At 39.4% G+C, this 25666-nt stretch overlaps 1 protein-coding gene across 2 annotated transcripts in view; it reads left to right on the top strand.

Annotated features, from left to right (window-relative positions):
* Nucleotides 1–25666, top strand: part of LOC114648143 (metabotropic glutamate receptor 4-like) — a 983563-nt gene that overhangs the window by 400131 nt on the left and 557766 nt on the right. For both annotated transcript variants that reach the window (XM_051924640.1, XM_028796992.2), the window contains exon 3: nt 13040–13256. In XM_051924640.1, the coding sequence (XP_051780600.1) occupies nt 13040–13256 (217 nt within the window). The remainder of the gene's footprint in view (nt 1–13039; nt 13257–25666) is intronic.

Here is a 25666-nt window from a genome sequence, read left to right as displayed (position 1 = left end):
CAATCCTCCTCTCCCAGACACTTAGCTACCCTTCCTCCCAGCTCAGCTCAGCGTCTGGGCTTTCCCAAAGTCCTTTAATATCCCATGACCCGGAAGCGGTTCCAACCCTGTAGTCCATGATTCGTTATCCCTTCCGGGTCAGGGTAAAAGTCCTTTTCTTCATCCCGGAAGCACGTCGTTCCTTCTGGTCATGTGATCAGGACGTACTTCCGGGTTATAGGGCACGTAGCACTCCGCAAGCCTCCCTACAGCGGCTCCTGGTGGTCCCCATTTTATCCAGCAGGGCTGTTTATAAAAACTACAAGGTCCATAAGGCCCTGCTGGAATTCGGGGAACCTCCATGCTGTTGGGAGGGCTCCATCTGGAGGTGTGGGCCAGAATATTTGGCCGGCCATCCATCACAAGATATAGAAGGGAAGGTGGGGATAAGTTATATACAATAATACCTTATAAACAGTGGTAAGTCTGTGAGATTAGGCATTCTAAGGCTACATATTAATAATACAATAGGGGAAAGTAGAGAAATATATATTACTCTACCAAGACAAAACAAGTAGTAAGATCTATTAATACAGCTTTTATTAATGCATTAATTGTGCAATTGAATGATAAATTAATTAGGATGCACATAACAGAGGGTGAGTGATACAAATATCTGATAATTCTAAGGCTGAATGAAATTGCACTGCCTATTAGGTTTGGATTGTAAGTATAGAAAATGCAACAAACTGGATATCCATCCAGCCCTCACAAAGTTCACATAGACAAATGAGCTCAATGGGGGATATTCATGTTGCTTTTTCATCAGCAGCAGATAAAACCCTGCTCAGAATTGTTGGTTCCCGGATTTGCATGTGGAAACCCTGCCGATGGGAATGCCTCCAACAAGGCTGAAGTGGAGATCACTGATTGGTTTCAGGCCTTGTTGTCAAAAATTTCTTGTTCATTTAGGTGCTACTCTAGGCTCAAGAAGTTGATGAGTGTGCATAGAGTCTTTTATAAAGTGAATAAAATGAAAAGGTTAGTATTGGATTTTAAGAAGGGAAGAGCATGCTCTCACTGCTATACAATAATAGCAGGATGGAAGAACTGTAAAATGACATTTCTCTGAGGCCTAACACTTCCAGCTCTATAATATGGGAGATCAGCACCTGCTTTGGGAAAGCTCACCAGAGACTGTTGTTTCTGAAGCAGTTAAAGAGGCTCAGAGTATCACATGAAAGAGTGATTTTTTTCCACAGATTTGCTACTGAAGTATTTTCACCTTCTCTATTACTCTGAAGACAAGACGTTGTAGTGAGAGCAGCCCACACCACTTTGGTTGCCATTTACCTACTGTGGGTTCAGTCTACTTTTGAACCATATGCCACTTGGTAAGCGGTCTAGTCAAAACCAGCACTGCTAATCTTTAAATCTGCACTAATCTCCTGAACACGTCTAGGTGTTTTGTTAAGGTGGTTGTTTGTGGGCTGTCAGTAAATGATTATGATTGATGTTGTAATATTTTTTGTGATGTTTTATTTGTAACTAGCCATGTTACATGTTGATGACAGGTAATACAATAAATGTAGTAAACATATTTTATATCTCTTGCACCTTTCCTTGATAACCTCATGTTTCTGAAACTCTCTTGATCTGTGCTCCCTCTCTTGAAGGGCCTTCCCATAAAAGTTCTAACACTTTGAGGTGTCTTGCTCACCTCCTGTCTGCTTTTATACTTCCTATCTTTGAAGGCGACTCTCAGTGTGCCTCCAACACCTTTATGCCTCCTTGTGTGTCTCTCACTTGCAATTCCTAATTCGATCATGTCACCAAAACCCAACTGACTAATCACACCAAAGCCAAACTGACCAATCAGATTGCTCAGAGGAATCGGGCACATACACAGTCCTTATCATTCTTTATATAGTAGACATCTTCATCCAATCATATCACATGTAGCTGGTATTGTTATGCCAACAGGGTTAAGTCAGCCATGACTTCTTGTTAAATACTATAGGTCCAATTTCCATTACAAATTCTAGCTTTCCCTATCTACCCTAAAAACTATTAACTTGCAACCCCCACAAGGCATTTTCCAGTAATCTGTATACTTGTTATGTTTATATTTGCAGTTGATGACACACTTTATTAATGTTTGACAGCCTTATGCTATTTTATAGTTGCTTATGGATACTTAATTGTTAACTTATGGAAGTTAACAATTGGATTTTTAGACCACCTGATTGTTTTGGGATCTAGACTGGGAAAATGCCTACTAGCAAACTAACCACTAAAGAATTTGTCTATTGGTGTGTCGTCCAGAGTTGGCTCCTGTACTACAACATTGCAGCCTAGAACTGGGCTAAGCAGGTTCAGTCACAACAGACTGATAAATAAATACTGGCAAGTCTGTTTTTGGTTGGGTGTGAGGGGCAAATTTGACATCTTATTTTAGTTGCTAGTGAAATATAAGGGTATGGCATTCCCTTACCTGTCTAAGATTATGGGCTTTTCAAGCAAAAAAACTGAAAATGTCCTCAAGTTTTAAATGAGAGAGTCTTTAAGAACACTCACTGGTATCTCTGATACCTTCAGTCTTCTGGATCCAGGGTATGGAGTCCTTGATTTAGGAATTGAGTCAGCTAATGGCACAGGGCATGTGATCAGCTCTTACCTGCAGTTAAATGTTAGGAAATCAGAAAGCCAGAAACAGGGTCATGAGTCTGCTTCAAAAACAGATTCAGATCCAAGGATATTTCCTTTTGCTCTTCGTGTTTGCTGGTTTTGTTTTAATTAATCATTGACCTTCTATTTGGTATTAAAGAAAGATGGGCATTCAAGCACTTCATGCATATGGATGCGAGGGCTGCTAAGTACTCTGCTGCATTATTCATTTGCCAGCTCATCCTCAAACTTTACAATCTGTATTTACATTGCAAAACAAATCTGTATCAAACATCAACAAAGGCTATCAAAAAAATCCATTCTGCTTTGAGTTCCGTTATTCATAATTCATTTCGTCTGATTGTATTCCTTGAGTCATGCGTCCTTCAACAGCAGTGGGATTTAATACTGGGGAGACGGAAAGAGGTTTGTGTGCTGAACCCAAAGAGATCCTATGGAAGAGAGAAAATGTTCCTGTCCTGTGTGGCACATGTACAGTTCTACCATGTGCGTGTGTAGTTTTGTCTGCAGACTCCTTCTGTAGACTAAAGATATCCTTCACAGAAGCCATTTCTGTCTTGTAGCTTACTGATGTTAGTGTCTGGTCCTACCAGGATGGTTTTTGAATTCCCTGTGGTTCTCCACTGAGAAATAAAAGACATAAATGGATCTGCTCTTTCCCTAAATGTTAAGGCGTTTTTACTTTTTTCTTTCTGCATTTTCACTCTCTTTGTAACCTTTTCCTCCTATTTTTTTATATTTTTTAATGTAAACACCTTTAGACACTTTTACTTTAGTGGTTCTGTGAATTAGGAATGCCAGTTTCACAGCTCACTCAGAGTTGATAATAGTGGTTATCAAAGTCTGAGCTCAGATACAGCACCCATTATCAAGAGAAAGCACACTTATACAGCTAAAGGAAGTCATTGGAAGTTTTTAATTATTTTTCCTAAAAATTGGCGGTTTATTTTTCACATATCTATTTTTGGTTGAAAGGCGTCATTAAAGGTGTAAAAATGTCAGACGTGACTTGTTGTTATTTCAGTGTTTCCATTAACCAAAGATGAAATTTCATTATGAGAGTGTAAGCTTTTAATATCCAATTTATATAGTGGTGGAAGAGAGTACAGTATTTTAGTGTGAAAGCAAGAACATAAATTTTAAAAGAAATCAACTTTCCTTAATTTCACTGCGATAGTAAATTAAAAAAAACAATCTCTGCATTCATGCACTCAAGGATTAAAAAAAGTAATAACAATTTGTTTCAGACTTCACTAATCCAGAGATTTGAGTCAAGTCATAGTTTAAACAGTTCAGGCTTACCTCCTCCATTTTGCTCCTGCTCTTAGTCTGTCCAACATGTCTCAGAGCTAAGCACCCATGAGCTTCAGATCTTCAAAGGACAAAAATGAAACCTCTTTTTGGCTCATGTGATTGATCCTGATAGTAAATCGATGTTCTTTAATCATGTGGAGATTGTCCCTGGCTGTGTTATCAGTTGGCGCCACTGCAGGTAGCTGCTGCCTTCTATTGGAAAAGGGTCAGTTTTCTTCTTCTTCTTCTTCTTCTTCTTCTTCTTCTTCTGTAATAAGTCATCCTACAAGCTTCCACATACCTTTTTTACTGCGGCTAACACATTTCATGTTACATCTTGTCTCCCAAGGCCTTAACCTAGGAGCAAGTCTATTGGTACTATCAAATAAGACCTCTGCTGGGTGCTATACTGGAGTTTTTCTCACATGATTTAGTAGTAGGATAATGCACCATGGGCGGCACCCGCTTCCCGGCTCCTCCCTGCATGGAGTTTGCATGTTCTCCCCGTGTCTGCATGGGTTTCCTCCGGGTACTCCCACAGTCCAAAGACATGCAGGTTAGGTGCATTGGTGATTCTAAATTGTCCGTTGTGTGTGCTTGGTGTGTGGGTGTGTGTGTGTGCGCACGCGCCCTGCGGTGGGCTGGCACCCTGCCCGGGTTTGTTTCCTGCCTTGCACCCTGTGTTGGCTGGGATTGGCTCCAGCAGACCACCGTGACCCTGTAGTTAGGATATAGCGGGTTGGATAATGGATGGATGGATGGATAGTTATAATGGAGGAAATGAGAAGTCAGGCAGAATGACACCTTTTATTGGCTAACTGAATAGTGTGAAAGTACGAGACTTCAGACATGGTAAAGGTTTGGGGCAGGCACCTGTATAATATGTTCCTGGCTGCAAAAATAAAAAAATTGTAAAGCAAGAGTAGTTTACAAGACTGAGTCCAAAACAGAACTGAAATCCAGAGGAGGGGAGTGAGGTTTTATAGAAAGTCTTGAGGAAGTGATGTCGTCCTCGGGCCGGGACAGGAAATGACGTCCTCGTGGCCGGGACAGGAAGTGACGTCGTCATCAGGACCGGGACAGGAAGTGACGTCTTCAGAGTCAAGGCACCGGAACCTGACGGGATTTCCCGAGAAAGGTCTGCAGGGAACTTAGAAAGAAAGTCAGTGCCCCCCGTCGCCCCCTGGTCGTGTAAGTCAGTACCATTCTCTAAGTCCTTTAGCTGCCTCCTACTCGCACGTGTGTGATAATAGATTACAATATGCAAGCTTTCGAGGCAACTCAGGCCTCTTCTTCAGGCAACTTGTAAACAGGTAATGGAAATGTGGAGACAAGACATCGGTGGACATCAGTTGAGCTGGGTTTTGTTTTTAATTAATTGTAATACATTTCCATTTATCATGGAGAGTGGTGGCATGTTGTATGTTGGTCAAACATGCAAGTAAGAATTTCACTGTACTCCTCCCCTGTGGTGACTTCTTACATGTTCAGTTTTTGTGTGCATAAAGCCAATTCATCTACTAAATGTCCAACAGCTGTAAAGCATAGATCAATTACTCCCAAGGCAGTATCACAGGATTTTTCGTTCCTGAAAAAATATAAAGAAGGGTATATCAAATAAATCGTGTGAAGTTACAGACAAGAACACTTTGGCTATTGGTTATTCATTAAGCATATGATGGATTAGAGGATGAAGAGAAAAAGTAACAGTTAGAAAGGTGAGAGGATCGGAAAGGAAGTAAAGCCAGAGATAATGAAAATGGTGGTGTGAGTTCCAAGCTTTGTCAGACTTTGGATCCATGAGAACTGATTTTTAGGATTTTAGATTTGCTGTTTGTCTGTGACAGTAGCCAGATAAGTGTGGCTCTGATCAAGAAGAATGAAGTGTGCTGTGATCTGCTTGGAGAGATCATTGATCATGATGGTTAACATGTACTGTGAAATGTTCTGTCAGCCATTGCCCTACTTTGTCTGTCTAAATTACTGTGAAGTTGTTATAGGAAAATACAGCAAACAGCATTATTACACAAAAAAGGGGCAACTAGGACTGAACAGTGAAAAGAACTGTAGGCAAGGAGATGATTAGGGTCTCAATGCAGATCTGAGACTAATCCATGGTCACCTCTCAACTGGCTGGAATCTTACACTCTGCCATCAGATAGCTTCAGCTCATTCATTACTGGTCTACAGTCCTCATTTTGGTCTCAGCTGGGAAAAAATGTGTGCCCTAGTGGAGCAACAAGAAGCCATAAAAGCCCCACAAGCCGTAGTTTTTGACTGGGTATTTTCAAATGCTTTTTTAATGGAGTGCTACAAGATCTGTCTATTAAATAACAAGACTGACACAATAATTCATTTTTATTTATATTACAATTCTAATGCATGTCCCCTTTAATGTACTCCCCATTCGCAATTACGCACCGATGCAGTCTTGGTTTCCACCGGTCAAAGGCATGGAGCAGATCAGTTTCTGTCAACTGTTTCAAGACATCTGACATTTTCTTCTTTATTTCTTTACTGTGTCCATTGAGTCAAAATGTGTTCCTTTAAGCACCAATTTCAATTTAGGAAAAACACAAACACACGAGACATGCAGTCTTCCTTGTAAGCCTCAGTAAGCATTTGAAAAGATTCTGTTGGAGTTTTGTTCAATTTTACTAAAAGTTTCAAATTGACACGTTGCTCAACTTTTAAACTTTGCATGATTCCGGCACATAAGGGGAAACACAACTGCATTAAATGGTGACAGACAATCAACTAAACGGCAGAGAGTGTTGTTGTTTGTCGTGCAGGTTTGGACAGGTTTAAACCTGCATGGCTAGTACTTATAATCAGTTCTCACTGCTTTGTTTAAGAGATAGAAACACAGTCTCATTACTCAATAGACAGACCTCGTATATTAGAATTCTGTATTCCCTAAACTGTGGGGTGCAAGGCTGAGGAGTGGAGTTCAAAAAATTAATTACTATGAGGTATAAGTGCCATGCGGGATTATCCAACATCCTGTCCAAGAGGAAAGGGGGCTTATCACCAGGAAGGAAGGCTGTAGGGAAAGGTCAGGAATGGACTGGAGACCCAACCAGGTTAAGAATTGATCCTTTGCCAGGAAAGAAGGCTAGAATAATAGAAAGACCAGGGGAGCTAACCTTTTTGGAGTATATACCTCTCCAACATGCTAGCGGGCAGCAGTCCTGCGTCATGGCTCCCATTTACCTTCCTTTGGGGCATGCTGGGAATCATAGTTCCATGGGACAGCACAGCTGCATGCCATGGGTGCCACCAGTGGGAGCTATAGGGATGAACTGTATCCAGGGTTTGGGGCTCAGTGACACCTTCTGTCATCCACAGCTGGTAATCAGATCATGAAGGGTGGAGTAGTCACGGTATATTATAATATTAAATCATAAAACAAAAAATTCAGGAAGTGCTCCTATACTAATTGGAAAAAGTAGAACAAACCTGATAATGAATGTATGATAAGTAAAATGAAGAATACAATGCAATTTGGGAGTTGCATCAGCAAACAGTGCAGCTGAAATCAAAAGTACGAACCAGTTTTTAAATCTGTTTAATCTAATTGAGGCAGCCACAGCCCATTATGGCAGCATCAGGTACAAGGCAGCAACCCAGCCCTGGATGTGAGTTTACTACACATACCCACATTCACTCATACATTAGCAAAATGTGGTCATCAATTAACTTAACTTCCTCTTTTGGATGAAAATAGGAGCCCCCTGAGTAAAAGCCCATACAGACACATGGAAGATACGCAAACTCTACAAGGTGATGGAGATTCCAAAACTGGCTCTTGAAATGGTGAAGCAGCAACACTAACTATTGTGCCACTATGCTGCCCACCTGCCAATCTAAAGCAAAGGAGCAGGATGAGCTGCATTTGAATGTGGACTCCCTAATATACAGAGTAGTAGTTGGTACATGATGAGTAGTTTTTGATTTACCATTGGCTTTAAAATGTTAAAATCTCAAACATGCTTGGGTTGGATTTGGAATGAATATTCAGATTTTTATTAACAAAAATAAAATAAAACTTTCAGAAATAAAATAAAATAACAGCATTAGTGTTACAGCCAGAAAAGCAGCTTAATCAAAAACTCTTCAGCACACAAAATATATTAGACTTGCTCCACACTGTGTGTTTAAAGAAAAGTATTGAGTGGATTAAAATTACTTCAGTTACACAGATAACTTTAATTTTGTATGGTGCCTTTCTCTAATGAACATTGTATGAAGGTGTTTTAAAATTGCAGGACTATTAGGCATTTATTTGCTGTATGGTGGACTGATACTCCATTCAGGGATGGTTTCAGTTTTATCCCTACTGCCAACAAGATTGGCACTGGCTCCTCATGACTTTGAACTGGAAAATAGTTAAACACTGTATGAACTGTTAGAAAATAGATGTTGGTTGACAACTTATAACTATTTTTCCCAATGTGAGTATAAGTAGTAATTTGCTGAATGTCACACAGTGAGTGATAGGCAATTTACAACCCAACATGGCCTGTCTGCTACTAGAGGCTGAACGGGGGCAGGAAGTCACATGGCGGCCCTTTCTGTAACAAGGGTGGCACAATACCAGATCATGTAGGAGTAAATTGAAATATTTGTAAATTTGTTAAAGAAAGACCTAAAAAGTGTTCAAAGGAGTTTATTTCTAGGTATTAGTGAGAACAAATAGCTTATTAATGTTTTCTGTTCCTAAAAACTTGTCCGCATTTACCATTATTGGCCATCACTGTGTCAAGTGTCAGAAATCTGTTGTATTCTTATCCTCAGAACTGAGGTTATGCCTCTCTTGATCTTCAACAGATTTAAATCTGCCTTTTTCATTTACTGTGCCACTGCGCAAATGTACCTCTAGACCCGAGTCAAAGAATTTATCCTGCTATACCGTGAGGTGATCCTTCATTGGCTTCTAAGGGATGTCAGTCACGTCTGTTCAGGTTTCAATATCCACTATTGGACTATGAAAGTTTGTTGACAAGGTTATTAAAAAATGAATCAAGATATTACCAAAAAAACACAAATAATAAAATGTATTCTGTCACATGAGAAATAACAGAAGTAGTGAGCATAGCCACTTTTTTCAGGTAAGATATCCCCCATTTATACTCAGTGTCTTTCAATTACTCGTCGCCCCTAAGACAGCAGTAACAAGAAGAATTAAATAGCAGGGAATTAAAGAACTGACTTTTCAGCCAGTGGGGATTAAAATAGAATTTCTTTCGCTACAGCGACCAACCAGGTTTTTAAGTGGCTGGGTGACTTTCATGGAGGTAACAAATCTCTCTCTTTGTCCGACTTGCTGTACTCCCCACTCGGAATAGATTAGATTTGGGGAGCTGAACACGGACTCTCAAAAAATGGGTTGGAGCCACTCGACTCTACTGCTTCCCAAGATGAGCTAGAAATGGATGTCTACTACAAATATCTTGTTTCATTTTACCCCACAGATGATTGGTTGGATAGTGGAATCTGGTGACCTGGAGAAGGTGGTTTACTATATTAAGTTGAATTGACTGTTGTGCTCCCACAATTCCTTGGTTTTCCAAACCTTGTGTCATGAAGCACTGTTTAAGCTCATTCACAAATGTCTAATACTGATGCCATGGATGTACCTGATCAGCCATGATATTCAAATACTCTGCAGCTTTGAACATTCATCTGCGTGCGTGCCACAGTTTTACATTGCCACCGCCAGCATTTCCTTTTGACACTTAGCATAATGGCCCAAAGACTCATGGAACGTTTATCATATATGCTTCAGTAAGAAATAGGATTTATCAGCCCCCGGCAATACTTTTCACATTCTTTGTTGTCCAATGTTGTGTTCTTTAGACCACTGCAACCCCACCTTTTTGTATTCATTAATAGGAGTGGGCTTTAGTTGGGTCATTGGCTTCCACATGCCATCCATAATAAGGCACAACCAGTGGCGAAGCAAGAAATTGGGTGTGACGGGAAACTACTGGGTGGGTAAGTAATAAGGATCTCCCTTGAAGCTTTGCACAGCTTGGTTTAATGATCATCAAAGTTATATCCAGGGGATAGAAGTCCCTTGAATTTTTGAACCACTCAGGTGACCTAAATAGAGTTGCCTGACTGTATTTCTTGGAATTTGGTATCGGGATACCTGGGGCTTCTAATAGGATCCCTAGGAAGACAACCTCAGGGGTTCCAGAGGTTAGAGGTAGGGTTAGGGTTTTGGGTTGAATTCCAGAATATGAGAGAGCAGAGATGACTGAACAAGTACGGGACCTAAAAGAGGGGAGAGATGAAGTGGTGTTTAAAGATTGGAAAGTGCATAAAAGCTCCTTTGTATCTCTCTTAGTGGGACATCTAGGCTTTGTTGATCATTTTTATTTGTTACTTGTTTCTTCTTATATTTTTCATTATTCTTGTGTTACTTTTTTAAATAAACACCCTTTCATTCTGTTTGTAGGCTTTAAATTATTTAGATTTGCTGACTGCTGATGAACATCCATACAGGTTCCTCCGCATACCAATGTATAATATGTGTGTGCATTTACACACGCACACACACACATAGTGTATCTATTGTGAAAAGACAAAAACACAAACAAAAAGATTTGGATATCCAACCCATATATTGTAAGGCTCAGGTTGAGTAATCACTAAGGACTGAGCTGATACTTAGGTAAGTATTTACTGCCTGAAAGTAAGTGGAATGATGTCATCAATGAGGGCCGGAAGTGAGGTCAGGAACAGAAGTGGAAGTGACATGGTCAGGTGGTTTTCTTTTCTGAAAGTCTGTGGAGAGACAAGAAGAGGTATTAGTGGTCATCGTCAACCCCTCGTCCAGCTTGTCAGTTCCCTGATTTAGGCCATTTGACTGCCTCCCAAGAGCACATGTGTGACAATATATATGAACAGAGAGAGAAAGTGAGAGATTGAGGGGTCAGACAGAGGCCTAGGACCAGCCTCTGCATGTTGTTTCAGTGTTTTGATTTCAAGTTTATTTGCTAATAATTAATCCATTATGAAGTTTTTGTTTATATAGTCATCATCTAAAAAGAAGTGTATAATCTGCTTGATGCTCACTACCTATACAGAGAGTATAATCTGTATTCTTACTAATTCCATGCTGATCCCTGCATCAGTGTGTTCATTATAGAATTGTTACACATTATATCACTCTTCAAAATATCCGACCACTTAAATTTTGTGAGCTAAAATCATTAGTTGGGCTTCATGAAGCAGCACAAATGCCCTCATTACATTATGAAGCTTTAAAAACGGGATGTTAGGTAAAAAGAAACTGAGCCCATTTGGAGACATGTGTACCAATTTCCATGTCATGTTAGACATTTAATTAATTTGTCCTCTTTCATACAAATTTTAACATCTCCCATTGATTACTGAAAATGCAAATGAAGAATCTTAGCCCTTGTTCAGTACAGAGTCTGAAGAGCAGTGAGACAATGTAGATCTGGGTTTGCAAGATGAAGCCCCATCAATTCCAAGCTGAACAGGTGGTAGCTCTGCTGAAGCTTTATAAAAATAATGACATTTGTCAGAGTGGTGCTGCATTAACAGGGCTGCATGCAGAGGAGCGACCCACAGAGCAGGCGGCTGCAGATGATGACTGTTTTTCCGTGTTGAACACAAGATTGTTTTTCAAGACAACTTTAATAATTAATTTAGAAAAAAGACCTTGATGAGTCAATCAGTGGTTATAACAGGTGGAGGCTAAACACTTTAGAAGTTGCTTGGTCTTAATAAGTCATACATAGCTGTGGGAGAGCTTTAGATATGCATGAGCACCTGCCTGGTGACTGGAAGCCATAGACACTCACTCTGTCTTATGTCACCTGGAGATCCTGACCTCCTCGCCAATGTCTGTTAGTGTAGGCTATCTATCTATCTATCTATCTATCTATCTATCTATCTATCTATCTATCTATCTATCTATCTATCTATCTATCTATCTGTCTGTCTGTCTGTCTGTCTGTCTGTCTGTCTGTCTGTCTGTCTGTCTGTCTGTCTGTCTATCTATCTATCTATCTATCTATCTATCTATAACTTCCAAGAGGTTTAAAAATGTGAGTTAAAAGAAGGTGGCATGAGCTGATATGATGCCATACCTTATCATATGCTCTTCTGAATTTGAAGGCAGGACCAAGCACCAATAAATATAGCTTTCTTGGACCGATGAAGGATGTCTTCATAGCTGTTGATCATGCTCCTGGTTGTCACCCAGAGCAATAGGAAATTTCCAAGATCAAGGTTGTTTTAGCCTACTATGTCTTATGTTTAGCACAGGTCCTATTCCTGATAACTGTACTTTAATCTAAAAGATGAAATCTTATTAAGAAGGCTTTATCTAAAAATGGTGAGGTGTCTTAATTAGCTGAATGACTCAAAAGGGCCATAATCCATATTATTACATAGTCAGTTTGCAATCTTGATTGTGTCTGTGGCTGCTATTCTCCCAAGGTCTGTTCTTGAAGCTCCACTGGTAGCCTCATTCAGATATTGCTTAAAGATTCATTTCATCTCTCTTAAATTTAAATCCTCTTGACTCTAACTGTATTCTTATTCCATTCTTTGCTGATAATGGTTCAAATACTACTTCTTCCATACAGTCATTTCTAGCTGCCCATCTCCTCCCTAGTATTATTCTGCTGTTCTTTATTTAGGTTCCCTGTATTCTTTAATTTTAACATGTATTTAGAAATTATTACAAGTATTTGCTATTTCTTGTGTAAAGTAACTTGTAATGGTGTTCTGTATCAATGGCATTATATGAAATAATTGATGATCATTTTGATTACTACTGCAGAGCATTCTAAATGAGTGGTACAGTAATTCTAGGAGTTACAGGTTCATAAGGCAGGTCACAACACCAGAGACCAGAGAATTTCCACCAACATGCTTATGCTCTTCAGTACAGTCCCTAGACCACGGAAGCTGTATGAAATGCTGATAGATGACCACTTAATCTGGATGAATTGTTGTCTGATCTACCATGTTTTGACCTTAAAGCTACAACATTGCATAAATTAGTACTCTTATCTTTGATTTTCCTTTTTTGCAGATTCCCCAGGTGAGCTACGCCTCAACCGCCCCGGAGCTGAGCGACAACAGTCGCTATGACTTCTTCTCAAGAGTGGTTCCACCGGACACCTACCAGGCTCAGGCCATGGTGGACATTGTCAAGAAGATGAAATGGAACTATGTGTCCACAGTGGCTTCTGAAGGAAATTATGGTGAAAGCGGTGTGGATGCCTTCATCCAAAAGTCCCGTGAGGATGGTGAGTGGCTGCTTACTCAAAGCTCTTCTCAAGTGATTAGGCCTGTAACTCCTTCTTTGTAAAGTTTTAGAGGGTTAATTATAAAAATGATTACTTCATTTGAAGCATGAAGAAAATGGCCAAAAAGGTATTGAAAGTAAAGCATATCAGAAGTTTTTCAAAATATAAGGCACTGACAGATGAAAGTTCTTTCGAAGAATTCTTCAAAAGCTGCAAAGCAAATGTTCAGCCAGCAGGCAGTCTGAATTCAGTGTCCCATTGGTCCTTATTTGAAATTAAACAAAATGGGATGGGCGATGAAAGTAAGGCTTCTGTCATTGTGGTTTGTTCGAGAAATGTGTGCTCCAGTGGAGTACATTAGGTAAACTTAGTTACAGCAAAAAAATGTCTTTTGTCAACGTGTTCCTGACATCTTATAGGAAAAGGTAATTCAAAAATAGAAAATGACTGCACATGAACTTAACAGCATACCCTTGGTTCACATACAATGTCTGGCAGTCTGCACTGTTATAAAAGTATAGAATTTGGCCCATCAGTGTTTGTTTTACAAAATTAAGATGGCAATACTCAACGTTTGTGTCTTTGTGTAACAACACCCGAGCCGCCATTAGCTGGGGCACATTAAACAGTCAGAATTGACTCCAGCATCAACACCTTGCTTATTGTGAGATCTGCATTGTGAAGATGGCTGGCCACCACAAGTCATGCTATCAAAGTGATTATAGTCAGGGGGCTTGTGCTTTCCTGCTAATGGCTCATATTATGGCATTTGAATGCTGTGTAGTTAGCAGAGTGTCTATAAAAATATCGTTTAAAGTTATATCCCCATTTAAGGCCTCAAACAGTGATTATCTTGCAAACACAGTGTGGCAGCTCATCTTCTGCATGAGGTGAAAAACAAAATGGATACACATTGAATTGTTTGTTTTTTGACATGTTTAGTTACTGCTGTATCATTTACTTTGTGATTTTAAATTTACTATATTGGCATAACAACCTTCAGTTAAATTAAATTAGACTTGGTATCACTCACACAAATAAAGCATCCTTTCAAACATAAAAAAATTAAATTTGACTTGGTATCATTCGCACAAATAAAGAATCCTTTCAAACATAAAACAGTAATCACCACTTCACAACAGCCACTGAACAATAAACTTAACAATAACACTCAGACATGTTTGTCAATGTATGTAGATCACTCCTAAGGTCAACATGTTGAGTTCATGAATCTCCATAGCTTTTGGATAAGTACAGTTATTAAGTCTGATAGTTGTGATCTTATTGTCTGAGAGGTGAATGAGATGTGATGGTTCAGATAACTCTTAATGACTCAGTGTTTTAGTCTGGAGAAGAAGTGTCAAGTGGTGGCAGTGATTTTAGAAGTGGTGCATAACATACCATTCTCTCTGAAGACTTTCAGGAACTGACTTGGACGACCATTTAAAAATTCTTCAACTGTCTCTGATGGAACAACCTCTAGTAAGCTTTCTGGACAAAAACAGATACGCTGACCTGCAATGCTAGAGTGCTGCAAAGGAACTCGAAACTCACTACTTCCATACCTCCACAACCTCATTTAAAAACTTTCATTTTTGTTATATTTAATTTCAGATTATATAAGATAAACCATGTTTGCAGTTCTGTAAACTTTACTCCTGTATGCAGACATGTGATCATTTGTAATGAAGCCCACAAGGATGGCATCTTCCGATGTTATAATCTGAGTTAACAAACTCCAAGAAGACAGTTTTGTGCATTTTTGTGAAATTGTGAAATGTTTTATTATAACATCTTTATTTTCCTTATGGGTGCAGCCATTTTTTGTTTATCATGGCATATACTTAAGCAAGTACTAATAACTAATAACTAATTTTTGGGCTTTATAAGAACAAAAACAAACACCCAAATGGCTAATTAAACAGAAGCACAATAAGAGGGCAAAAAAAAAAGAGTCGATAGGCACACTGGTACATTGGCATACACACACACACATACACACCCCATGCTGGGGTGCAAGATGAAATAAAGAAAAAAAAAACACGGAAAAGTGAACAGGAGAAACTGCCTCACAGAGCAAACCTTAACCAGCTCTTTACTAACTGGACAGCATGAAACCTGTTGTTGATGAAGGGAAGCAGAAAATTCAAAAAGGGTAAGATTGTAAATTGTAGACTTCCAGATTGCAGGAGAGATAACGGTGGGAGACTTCCAGCAAGAGTTTAAAAAAAAAACTTAACTGCAGAGGTTGCAGTCATTAAAAGCCTCCGCTGGGAGAGAGAATGGGAAAGTGAAGACAGAGAAGAAAGATCTAGCAGGAGAAAATAAAGGAATGGGGAAATAAAGAATTGTAGAGGGAGAGATTCATCCACATTTTGCAAGAGAGCCACAGCCACCGGATATTCCCAGAACATGTGGAGGAAGGTGTCAGGGACTTTAAAAGGGCAAGGATGACATAATGGAGCTAATTCTGGTCCTATTAGATAAAATCTCTGAGGGGAAGGATACAGTCTATGAACAAATTTAAATTGTGTGTGCTAGCAATTAGAAGTTTTAGAGCAGTTTTTCATATTTAGAAATATGGCTCGCCAGCACAATAGAGAGGGCGGGGAAAAGTTTGTTAGCCAATTAGACATGATTGGGAGAGTTTTGAAGGAAGCTTTGTAGGGTAGGCAATAAAAACCAGATACCAGTTTGCACTTAGGAGAAAGGGTAAAAGCAAATGAGTACAGAGAATGAATTAGAAGAGGAGAAGTGAGGGGGCTCCTCATATCTGAGACCTCAGCTACAAATAGATAAAATATAAAGTGGAAAGGATAGAATGCCTAGATTGAAGGGAAAGGAACACCACCATTTCTAACTCATTAAATACTGTATATCTCTTAGCTCAGATATACCAGACTGAAATCTAGGGGAGGAAGAAATTGGACAGCTCCAATAGCCATTGACATTTTGTTTATGGTTGCTACTTCCTTTGCTGTCCATGTGATGTGGAAATTATCTTACATCTAATGTTATTTCGTCATGCCTATATAAGATGGTGGTGCACAGCTTCTACGACCCAAGTACTAGATTTCCTATGAATTACAAACAACTTTATACTAAGTCAGTCAGAGGTCACTAAAGCAAGCTAGTTTCAAGACCTTCTACTTGCCTTTTTGACAACAAATCCTGTTCTTGTGTTGATACTCAATGTTCAATATTTTATATCTGTTATTCAGACCCTAACTCGCCTTTGATTTCACCTCTATTTTCTCTCATTAGTATTTTTCATTTCTTCATTGCTCTATCATGCATTTGCCTGTTGGAAACCTTTCTAAAATGATCAGATCAGCAATCTTGGCCATTCTTATGAAATCTGTGTATTAAATATAGTTGTTTGTGTAGGGATAAAAGAGTGGTGATAAGGCACAGTCATGGTGAGGGGCTTAGAGGCATTATCTTTTAGATTTATGATCTGTTTTCTGTCAAAAGGAAAATCCACTGGGTATTAACACAGGTCTGGCTGATACCCATGTTCTAAAGGTTTGAGGGATAATTGTGTTGGAAGAACAGTGTGTAAAGAGGATTCAGACACAGGTTCAAAGATTCTAGATGTTGAAGAATATCCAGAAGACACTGCATCCTTCACTGATTAGTCTGTCCTGTTCTATTGAATCTGTGTGCAAGACAATACAATTAATTAAATTAATTCTTTTATCATTCAATTCATCCATCAAGTCCAACTCCACTGAACAAGTCCAAGCCAGTTTGAAGTCTAAAGCTTTCCCTTAGATCTACAGTATTCTGAAAAACCACACTAGTCTGTGTGGAATCTCACCTTAATGGCTCTGGGGCATTTCTGTGTGGATTTATTCCATCTATCCACTCATTTCTAAACCTGTTTCATCCAGTTCAGGATGACAAGTGACTCTAGTCTATCCTAGCAGCAATAGACCCATGGCAGGAATGATTACAAGAAACACTGGCAATTACCTACACCAGGTCAACTTAAAATATTTAATTAACCTCACGTGTCAGGATGTCCATCCCCTCAGTGCCAGCTTGTGCCCAAGCATCTGTCATTTAGCTTGGAACCCTTATGTTTAAAGGTGATGGTACTACACATAACATACTGTATTACATTTACAAATTGCTTAATCCATTTCTGAGTAGCAGGGGTCTGAAGCCTTTCCCAGCAGCACTGGGCTTTAGGTGCTTTAAGGTCTGGCTACACTGCACCTATTAGTCATTTATTTGCTTTGTAACAAAATGCAGTCTCCTATAAGTTCTTATTAAATAGCAGTAAGTGACTACTGAGTAAGTAGCTTCTATTTGAAAGTGTTGACTTTAGGGCTGCGTAAGTCATATTAACACCAAACAAATTACAAAAGTATGAACTGTGGGACTGCAATGACCAGGATGACACTCCATTGCAGGTCTACTTTACTTACCTACAGTTTGTAACAATATTCACAAGATGTTGCACCTTGGGGTCTAACCTTTAGACGTTTGACACAGAAGCAGTTGCAGCTGAGCTCAGTGTCTCTGCAAAATAAAAGCAATCAATCACTTTCATGAGTAACAAGATGGCTCTGAAATAGATGCATTAGTGAGGAAATCCTTTACATTAGCTATTGTTGGCTTCTTAAAGTGGCAAACAGTGGTGGTTTGTAATGTGGGACGCTGGGGCGCTGCCCTCCCACATATTTTAAAAACTCAAATTAATTACAGAGAGAGGTTGGGAGCATGCACTGATATAGATGCTTACTGCACCTACCCCATAACAAACAACCTCAGGATCCCAATTTAGGATCCGACTGCAGCTCTGCAATGGATGGCACCTCAACACCACACTAGTTCAAATGGAATGGAACAGCGTGAAGATTTTTACAGTGGATGGAATGCCAATCCTGCCACCAACCCCCAAATTTTCCCATTAGTTAATGTGAAATAATCATTAAATAAATGTGTTTATTTGCACAACGTGCCTGGTGTAAGCGTATGTCGTCATCCATTAATAATTGGTTCTGACTTGTATTTGTTTAATTTCTGTGTGAATAAAAAAAATAAATAAATTCCATGTGAATACCTATATTTCCAAAGTGAAGGACGCTGGTCAAATGAGAGTAAATGTAAGTCCTTGATCTTTTGGCAAGCAGGTGACCTGAGGCTGCCCTTTAATTGGTTGCTTTCAGATTTTTCCGGGGACACAGCTCTCTGCTCCCTGGACACTCCCACATTGATTGGCAGAGAATTAGTATTTTTTTACGTTTTTTTAATGTAATGTGATTGGACAATCTTCAATGCACTATGTCATGTTGACTTTAATGGTTCACAGTTCACACCCGCCTTTAAAATGACAGATGAGTGAGTGCCACTTTGATGACAACTTCAAGCGGAACTTCAGGAATTAAAGAAAATTTGATTAATTTCTTTAATGAAACATTCCTTTATAAATTGTTCACCTGAAGAATAAAACAAGATAAGGGAGCTTGGCCTGGGTTGACCTAACTTAAGAATTTGAGGATGAGGATTTTTTTCCTGGTCTTGTTATGACAAATGGAGTTGGCTAACTGGGTGTGGTGTAAGTAATGCCTTTTTTGCTTTCCCTGTTTGCTGTTTCAAAGTGTTGATACCAAAGCATTGAGGACGGGGGTACGAGACCTAAAACATCTTTTTGAATCATGCAAGCGGCATGAAGGTAGCCTCGGTCATCTAGACAATAGCATGAGGCTAAATTGTTTTGCAGGCTTAGTATTGCTGAACAGCTAGATGAACACTACAAGATTGGTATTAGAAACCACAAGGAAGAGGTGACCAAAAATTGACATATCCTGTCCAGAATAATAGATGAGATATAATGTGCTTGTGGGTAGTAAAACAGTGGTGTGCCTTGGCATGATTTTTGTTACAAAAAGTGTACCACTAAAGAAAAAAAAGGTTGGGAAACACTGATATAGACAATAGTATGAGGCTAAATTTTGATTGGCTTAGTGAAATGACTCAATTTAATCAGAATGTAACTGAGAGGTTTTCAGGCCTGAAGGAAAGGAAGGCAAAATTTATCTTGAAGGAAATATTGGTATCCTGATCATGAAGGCAGACTAAGATTTAGGCTGGACTTGTCCTGTGGGTATATATAGTACAAGACATGTTGGGGGGTGAGTTATGTTTTAAGATGTGGGGGTCTGTGGATCTTACAATGTGAATTTGTGCCAAGGTGAGTTAAGCCTGTCAATGTTGGATAGGACTGGGCAGACTGGCAGCAAGTGTAGAATAAAATTAGGGTGGGAATACCTCTGTGGGTGTGGTAAATGATAAACTGGGATGCAAGACTTGAGAAAAATCAGAGGCCTAGTGATTATATGATGTGGATTTATGGAATAATGTATAAATGGCCAAGGACTGGGCACTCTATTAGAAGAGGCTGAATAAGATTTGCATTGGACTTATGCTAGGAATGTGTTATATAGGACAGGCGGAAATCCACTTTATTGGAAAATTATGGAGGTGGGGGTGTGGACATTATGGTGTGGATTTTGGCAGAATGGGGATCTGGGCAAGTTGGCAGAAGATTGGGCAATTTAGAGACAGGTATAGTATAAACATTTCCTTTCCACATCTATAGGGAAAGATATGGGAAGAATAAGGGGACAGTGGATGTCACAGACTTTTGGAGCACAGTAGAAATGGGAAAGCTGGCATCATATTAAGCAGCATGGTGAATAATACATTTTAGGCTGGATTTGTCCTATGGGTCTGGTACTGGACAGGCCAAGATATGCATTGACACTATGATGAGGACCATAAAAGCATGTGAAATGACTAGATAGATAGATAGATAGATAGATAGATAGATAGATAGATAGATAGATAGATAGATAGATAGATAGATAGATAGATAGATAGATAGATAGATAGATAGATAGATAGATAGATAGATAGATAGATAGATAGATAGATAGACGTGAAAGGCACTATATAACAGATAAGTTCTGCTTCAGTTTGTTCTCCCAAATTTTTTTCACCACCCTCCACTGGTGTCACCTGACAACTCTCAGGAACATGTCTGATGCCAGGCTGTCTGACAATTTAAATATTTTCTCCTATTCTGGTTCCCATCCATCAGTTTACAGAAAATTGCTGTCTTTGTGTTTCCATAATGTTTTTCCTGCAAGTACATAAGCTTCCCATCCAGGGTGGGCTCCTCGACCCGGACAAACAAATTGCTACTCAGATGAATTTTGGCTCATTAGTTTGATGAGCAATTCTGAGATATTTTTTGCTTTTTGAAATGCAGATATTTATTATTAAGCACTTTTGCATAGCACTTTAGAATTGGGACACTTGTCATGCACCTGTTCGTCAGTTACTGCTTAATAGCAAGACTTTGATAAAGACTTTGGTCTTTATAGGACTTGCCAGCGACAACACTTTACAACAGGGGCTACCTTTAGTGCATCTGTTAGTCAGTTGCTCAAGTGTAACATGACCTCATGAAACACTTTGTTCTGTTTTAATAAGACCTATACAACTCAAATGAGAACACCTAAGAAATGGTGATACCTATAGTACATGGGTTAGTCACTTACTGAAGTGTAACAGCACTTCAAGAAACACTTTATTTAGTCTTAATAAAGCATACAAAGCACCAGTGCCTACACTTTAGAAAAGCAACTGCTTGTAGTACATCTATCAGTCACTTCCTGCTCTGTAACCAGTGCTTATGAAAAGCTGTGTTTGGTCTTATCAGCGCCAGTGACACCTTTAATGTGCAATGTGCATTACTTACTGCCATGTAATCAGAGTTTAACAAAAGCTTCGTTTGTGTCATCCACCTTAATGAAAGGGTGAGTGTGTCTGTCTGGTTGCTATGTCTCCACCATTCCAACAGATGACACATCACAAATATTAGCACTGCTTTTACAAAGTCCATATCAAATGGCATATAACAGAGACATGTGCATTGCATTTGTTATTCCAACAGATGACACATCACAAACATTTGTAGCTATGCATTTTATTACTCCAAATTTTTGTGGTGTGCCATCTGTTGGAATAACAAATGCAGTGCATTTTTATACTATATGCATTACAAAATACATTCCAATAGATGGTGCACTACAGACAATAATGCTGAGGTCTGCATTGATTACTCTGATTTCAACTGACCACTTCTAGTTTAGTAATAATTGAGTAACAGAATTGACTAATACTGAAACACAACCGTAAAGACCCACAATAAAACAGTGGGAGCTTCAAAGCCATAGAGGAAAGTCTAAGAGCAGGTCAATAAAATACATTCAAATATTTTTCTGACCCTTGGACATCTGAGGACAACAGTCATCTGGTCAGTTAACTCAGCAGGATCCCCCATCCCAAATAAATTGTATCTGTGACATTTTGAACACATTTTGTTGTACATCGTGCTTGAAAAAAATTGCTGCTAATGTGGCTTTATTGTCTCTGCCAATTTGTAAAAGAAAAAAAAAAAAAGAAAATGACAGCAGTGATTAGAGAAGCTCTGCTCGACAGAAGGCTCCTAAATGGCTGAGTCTAAAACGTTTCAATCACCAGGAGAGCTAATTGCATTAAAAAGCTATGCAGCACTCAGAGGACACAGAGCCAAAATATTTAGGAAAGCTTCACCAAAAGAGATTTTGTGTTGTTGCTATTAGAACACAGCATGACCGCTCACGTTTTGCATCGGTGAGAGTCCATTTCTCTCAAGTGAGACTCTGGTAATACTGAATGTGCCACTGGATCCCTGAGTCAGAACTCCATTGTATCAAGTAAAACGCAATGGTACGGCTCACTCACAGGCTACAAGGGGGACTTTCCACTCGCTGCAACCCAGCACCCCTAAATTTAAGCGGAAACTAGTCAGGGGTCTTAAACTAAAATGAGGTTCCTGCTATTTCCTTGAATGTAGGTTTAAAGGGTGTGCAGAGTACAGTGAAATTCTTACTTGCATATGCTAATCAATATGACGCACAGAGCCACTCTCCAGCACCATAATTAGTAAGCATTACAATATTACCTTGAACCTTCAGTCGTCCTTATCTGACAATTGAATTTGCTTTGAAATTAACTAAGATGTTACAATTTGGGACTGTGTGTGTGTGTGTGACAAAACAATGCAATATTCATAGTATGATGCATAAAACACATGGAAACGGCACATTTTAAACCATATACTGTAAACTGAGCTCGGACAGGGCTGGCTGTGGCCTTTTTGCTGCCCTAGGCGAGGGTGTAAATGGTGCCCCGCCACCCTCTGTTTGTGAAACTGGAAGACGCCAGACAGAAGTCAAGACTGGGGAGAAGGAAAGATGGAGGACTGGGATACAAAACAGTGGACTTACAATTTGAGAATGTCAAGTCAAGTCAAGTCAAACTGGGGAGCATGCACTGGTACAGTGCACTGCCGCACCCACTACACGACGAAACAACTCAGGATCCTGGTTGGCAACCCCCCCCAGGCAGACACGCAGTCCAGTCCCACCCTCCGGAAATTATCCTCTATCTGCTGTAGCCAGGTGTTATGTAGGCGACCCCTTGGCCTGGTCCAGCCACTCAGGTCCTCAGCAATGAGGATCTTACGAGCTGGATCACCCTCGGGAAAACGTGCCACATGGCTGCAGTGCTGTAACTGATGCTCACTCACAATGTGCCTCATTCGGGACTCCATGAGCAACCGCTCATTTGACACAAAGTCAAACCAATGGTACTCAAGGATTTTCTGGAGAGACACAGTACCAAAGGAGTCCAGTCTTCATCTCAGGTCACTGGATAGCGTCCATGTCTCGCAACCATATGCAGTAGCAAGAATGCCAAGAGGAATAATTGAATACGTATTGCTATTGCAAGAGTATATCTGAAAATTTTGTGCTTGAAGGGTGCCATTTTGGAAATCACTTAGGAATTGAGTTGTATTAAGCAGGTTTTACTTATTTATTTGTTTGTTTGTTTTCTTACATTTTATTTAATTAGTTATTTGCATATCACATGCATTCATGGAAATAGATTTGCAATATATATTCATCAACTACCCCATACTTGTTTACTGTAACTCTCTGTTTAAACCATCATCCCAACAGGTAGTTTACAGTGGTGGTAACAGTCTAGTTATAATCTTACCAAGATTGCTCTATAATCATATACTTTTCATTTAGGTTTCTAAAATAAATTAACAAGCTTAATATAATCACAAAACTTAAATGAAATTGAAGTAGAACAATTATCTTTAAACATTTACCCATATTTCCCATTTACTGTATCCATACTAATGCAATGTAATATACTGTAACTATTCACTCAATGCACAGCCTCAGAGAGTTTTTTTCCACGAGGTATAGACTTTTTTAAGCTTGGCAAGTATAAATGTCATAGATGGCAGAGAACAAAGGAGAATGATACTTGCCAAGTTTTTATGCACATTTCCCATTTGGGAAATGATTATAGTTTGAATTAAATGTGTCTTTAGCAATGCATTCAAGAGCTGTTGTCATTTTGATCATTTAATTTTATTTTGCTGTATCTGAGTGTCCTACTCTACGTTACTTTGAGGATTATCATTATTTTATTATTATTATGAGGCGGCACGGTGGCGCTGCTGCCTCACAGTTAGGAGACCCAGGTTCACTTCCTGGGTCCTCCCTGTGTGGAGTTTGCATGTTCTCCCCATATCTGCGTGGGTTTCCTCCGGGTACTCTGGTTTCCTCGTACAGTCCAAAGATATGCAGGTTAGGTGCATTGGCGATTGTAAATTGTCCCTAGTGTGTGCTTGGTGTGTGCGCACCCTGCCCGGGGTTTGTTTCCTTCCTTGCACCCTGGGATTGGCTCCAGCAGACCCCCGTGACCCTGTAGTTAGCATATAGCGGGTTAGATAATGAATGGATGGATTATTATTATGATGATTTAGCCCAGCGGTTCTCAAACAACAAAAAAAGGGGCGCGAATGTTGCCATATGTGACGTAATTTCGCTATTCGTAGGGAAATTTTAAACTTGTAGCGGTGTATCGGCAGCAAAAAATATAGGAAAACATTTTATTAGGGTTTCAAAAAAATGTTACGGGGGCGCGATTAAAACTGTTATGAAAACTCGGGTCGCAAATACTTAAACGTTGAGAAACGATGATTTAGCCTATAATTTTTAACATGTCAGCGCCCATGAAAACAAAAATGAAACTATGAATCTGCTCCTGAAAAAACTAAAGAAACAAAAATGTTCTGCGTGAAGTAAACCTCTGAGAAGATGAGTGTGGGTGCATCCTGGAGACAAAGCAAACGAATAATAATATAAAAGAATATAACCTTGAGCAAGGTCTTTAACCTGAAGATTGGTCCAGGGGTGCTGTACAATGTCCGACCCTACTCTCTGACCTGAAAAGGACATGTGAAAAGACAATTGCTCCTTGGGGATTACTGTGTGCCAAAAAAATTAATCAGGTTAATGGAAATTGTACAGTTGTATTTAATCAGAATGCTTGTAAGTCAGAATCTTTATTGTTTAAAAAAATGCTGACCCACCTCCCATTTCACCCCACCCAGATTTGGCCACTCTAGGTGACTGCTTGGTTTACCTAAATGGTAGAATCAGCCCTGGGCCTGTCCCAATCCCTTAAAATTTCCTTTGTCAATGAATCCCTAAATCATATTTTGTCCAACTTAAAAAAAGAAATAAACAGTCAGAATCCATCATCTGTAGTTTAGATAGATAGATAGATAGATAGATAGATAGATAGATAGATAGATAGATAGATAGATAGATAGATAGATAGATAGATAGATAGATAGATAGATAGATAGATAGATAGATAGATAGATAGATACTTTATTAATCCCAATGGGAAATTCACATTCTTCAGCAGCAGCATACTGATACAATAAATAATATTAAATTAAAGAATGATAATAATGCAGGTGAAAAAACAGACAATAACTATGTATAATGTTAAATATTAACGTTTACCCCCCCCGGGTGGAATTAAAGAGTCGCATAGTCTGGGGGAGGAACGATCTCCTCAATCTGTCTGTGGAGCAGGACAGTGACAGCAGTCTGTCGCTGAAGCTGCTCTTCTGTCTGGAGATGATACTATTTAGTGGATGCAGTGGATTCTCCATAATTAATAGGAGCCTGCTGAGCGCCCTTCGCTCTGCCACAGATGTTAAACTGTCCAGCTCCATGCCAACAATAGAGCCTGCCTTCCTCACCAGTTTGTCCAGGCGTGAGGCGTCTTTCCTCTTAATGCTGCCTCCCCAGCACACCACTGCGTAGAAGTGTATGGAAACACCTTCAAATTATGATGATCAATGCATTAATAACACTAAAACACAGACCACCTTAGACCATGACAAAAGAAACTCTAGTATGGCCCAATTATTGCATTTTAATTCTCTGCTGTTCCAGGAGCTTATAAGATTT

This window comes from Erpetoichthys calabaricus, chromosome 3 (assembly GCF_900747795.2).
Source record: "Erpetoichthys calabaricus chromosome 3, fErpCal1.3, whole genome shotgun sequence".
In the NCBI taxonomy this organism is placed as follows: domain Eukaryota; kingdom Metazoa; phylum Chordata; class Cladistia; order Polypteriformes; family Polypteridae; genus Erpetoichthys; species Erpetoichthys calabaricus.
Note: the sequence above shows the minus strand (reverse complement) of the source record. Positions and strands in the feature narration are given on the sequence as shown.